The 2,993-nt window shown below is 35.3% G+C and overlaps 1 protein-coding gene across 1 annotated transcript; it reads right to left on the minus strand.

The window, feature by feature from the left end:
• Positions 1-1,456, minus strand: LOC102668997 (vinorine synthase). Its single transcript, XM_006589358.4, has one exon. The coding sequence runs from the start codon at positions 1,453-1,455 to the stop codon at positions 115-117; it is 1,341 nt and encodes a 446-aa protein (XP_006589421.1). The 5' UTR covers position 1,456; the 3' UTR covers positions 1-114.
• Between the last annotated feature and the right edge of the window lie 1,537 nt (positions 1,457-2,993).

Below are 2,993 nucleotides of genomic sequence, written 5' to 3' on the forward strand. Positions count from 1 at the left end.
GTGATTAGTACTTCAACCTTTCTGGAGATCAACAAACATTTTATCATTCTTTTTTGCAAACACATGTTTCAATTGTTTCTATTTGAAAAGTTAATTCATTTGCAGATGTCAAAACTAGATGTTTGAAACACTAGGATTAGGCAAAGCTAATCTGAGAAACTCAACGTCTCTTTCCAAGTTAGCAATATGTTGCATTTCCATTGTCAACCAAGCTTCCATGCCTTCATCTGTTTCCATGATAACAGCTACATTGGGGAGAGTTTCCTGATCCCCTCCTCTAACACCAACCCACAAAGGCTTCCCAAAACCAAAATCTAGTTCACTGAAATTCAAGCCACACCAACTTGTCAGCACAATTGGAATTGGACTTATTGTTTCAATACCTTGAGGCAGATCCACACACTGAGTGCTCCCTAGGATATTAGGATCACTTTTCACTCTTAAAAACAACTCCCTTGAAAGCTTTCCAAATTTCTCCCTGGCAATGCTGACCAAATATCTAACACTAGTGTCTGCATTGACTGTTTCAGAAAACACCATCACTGGCCACAAAATGTTACCAATGGTGTATCTAGAGAAAGGTTCACCAATCCTCCTTCTCATGTCCACAATATGGATAGCCACTGCTGGTCTTGTGCTATCAGACTCCATCTTGCATGCAAGTGTCATGTGTTTCCAAATGAATGCAGTCAGTGCTTCATATCTGGTAAGAGGCTTTGAGCTTTCATCATAATCACCGTCTTTTGCTTCAGCTCTTAGAGTGTTGATGGATTCAACACCAAACACAAACCTTCTAGTGGTGCACATTTTTTGTGCACTTGAATCCTCATTATTTTGATTAGCATGGTTATGCAAACTCAAATGATTCAATGGTGGAAAGAAAGAAGAGGCAGAACTTAAATCAGGAGATGGAACTTCCTCCTTAGAGCCACGGCATATAGCGGCCCAAGTAGTTTGAAAGAGGCTTCCAGAGCAACCATCAAGAAGAGTATGGAGATTACATGTGCCTATAGCTATTCCACCACAATTGAATATGTTCACTTGTAAAAGTACTTGGGGCAAGGTTTCTCTATGTGAGTGCATCTTGTTAGGCTCACGTGGGAGCAATTTGTTTAGAAATTCTAGCTTAGGTGGTGTGAGGAACTCAACCATGTTAAGGTTCACCTTGGCTTCCAAGTAAAGTGCACCCTCATCATTACAAGTGATGAAAGTGTGGTCTTCTCTTCTGCCTGCTACAGGGTAGAAAATTGTTAGTGTCTCAGACAGTGATTGTTTCAATTGAGCACAGATATGAGAGGGTTCAGGGAACCCCACCTTGTTGGGGTAAAACATAACCATTGGCAAATAGGTGACAAGTTGAAGCTGATCAAACAAAGAGAGTTGGAAGAATTTGTGTTCATCTGGTGTGGGGAACAATGGTTTGATTGTTTCTCTTGATGTAATTGTGATTTCCATTCCCAACTAGTACTTGTGTTTACAAGTTTGTTTTCAAATATTCAATGAACCTTTGAATTGATTGGTTTTGGGAGGAGTAAATGGACAAGTGAAGTCCTTAATTAGCATTAAAATGTACATAGAAACATAAGTATGTTGATGAAACTCCATAGTATACTTATCAGGTTACGAATTCCCTGGAGGTTGCAAGTATTAATTAGTGGGAGTTGTTAATCGAATTAAATCACCTGAGAGTTTAAGGTGGCAGTCTTTTTTCTAACGTTCCTTCCTAAAAAAAATTAATTAATTAAAAAAACATTTTCAAGGGTAAAACATACAAATACAAAACTATATGAACTTTTGCGGTAAGTTTGCCTATATTTTTTTAACATGGGCCCGGGGGATGCTTTAAATCTATCAAATATCAATTTTAAGAATATGCATGCAAAAGTAAATTTTATTTATATTTTATTTTATTTATTTATTTGGACCTCTTTTGGTAAAATAAAATTCATATACAAAACTTGATCCTAAACTATTACTTAAAAAATCAAAATTATGTATTACTTAAACCAACAACTCATTAATAATTAATAGGCTTAATTACATTTTTAGTAACTCAAATTAGGGGCCTATTTTTATGGTCCTCTAAATGAAAATTTGTATTTATTTTCCTCCTTCAAATTGAAAAAAAAATACTCTTGTTAGTCTTCTGCCAGAATTTAAGAAACTTAAAAATACAAATTTTATTTGAGAGAATAAAAAAAAATAATCGCCTAAGTTAAAGGACTAAAGACATAAGCCTAATTTAATTAAATCTTAAGATATTGGCAATCCAACCCAGTTTGGTGTGGTCCACCAAGTTTATTTGTTTTTGTCAATGGCCCACATATAGTCTTCTTTAAGAAAATCCATTTTAAGCCCAGTTTTTCATTCATTCATAAATATTTTGTCTCGAGAGACAATGATATCCTTAAGTGTTCAAGACATCCATGCCCCCACCTCCTGGATGAAGTGAAGAAACCGATGAAGGAATTCACAGTCCCCACATGATGGTTTAAAATTCACAGAACACTTCTTCAAATCACCGTTCTTAAGAATGTTGTGGTTTGTGGAATTGTTTTAGTGCCCGTTCTTTTGTTGAAAGAGACCAAATGGAAACAAGAACAGGTGGTTGTGGTTCGTTTGTTGGGCCATATGGATATGAGATTTAGATTTATTAACCGAAAAGAGTGAAATGAAATCCAGGCTTTGATTATTGTCTTAAGGGGAATATATTAAAATAAAGGTATCTAAGTAAATTCACTTTTTTTATAAAAAAAAAAAAAGGAAAAGGGGAGTGTAAATAGTAATTGTGAGAAGTGTAAATAACAAAAGCCTTTAGTTTTTCAAGGAAAAGAGAAATTGGACATTTATCTATCAAAGTCCAATAACATTTATGAAGTTGATTGGATTTTTGGCCCAAACATCAGCATCCTTGTTTAAGATTTTGGTCCAACAACTTGCAATCTAGATGCCAGATACGAACCAGAGAGGAACATCTTTTTCGTATTTTACGA

Source organism: Glycine max, chromosome 10 (assembly GCF_000004515.6).
Source record: "Glycine max cultivar Williams 82 chromosome 10, Glycine_max_v4.0, whole genome shotgun sequence".
Taxonomy (NCBI): domain Eukaryota; kingdom Viridiplantae; phylum Streptophyta; class Magnoliopsida; order Fabales; family Fabaceae; genus Glycine; species Glycine max.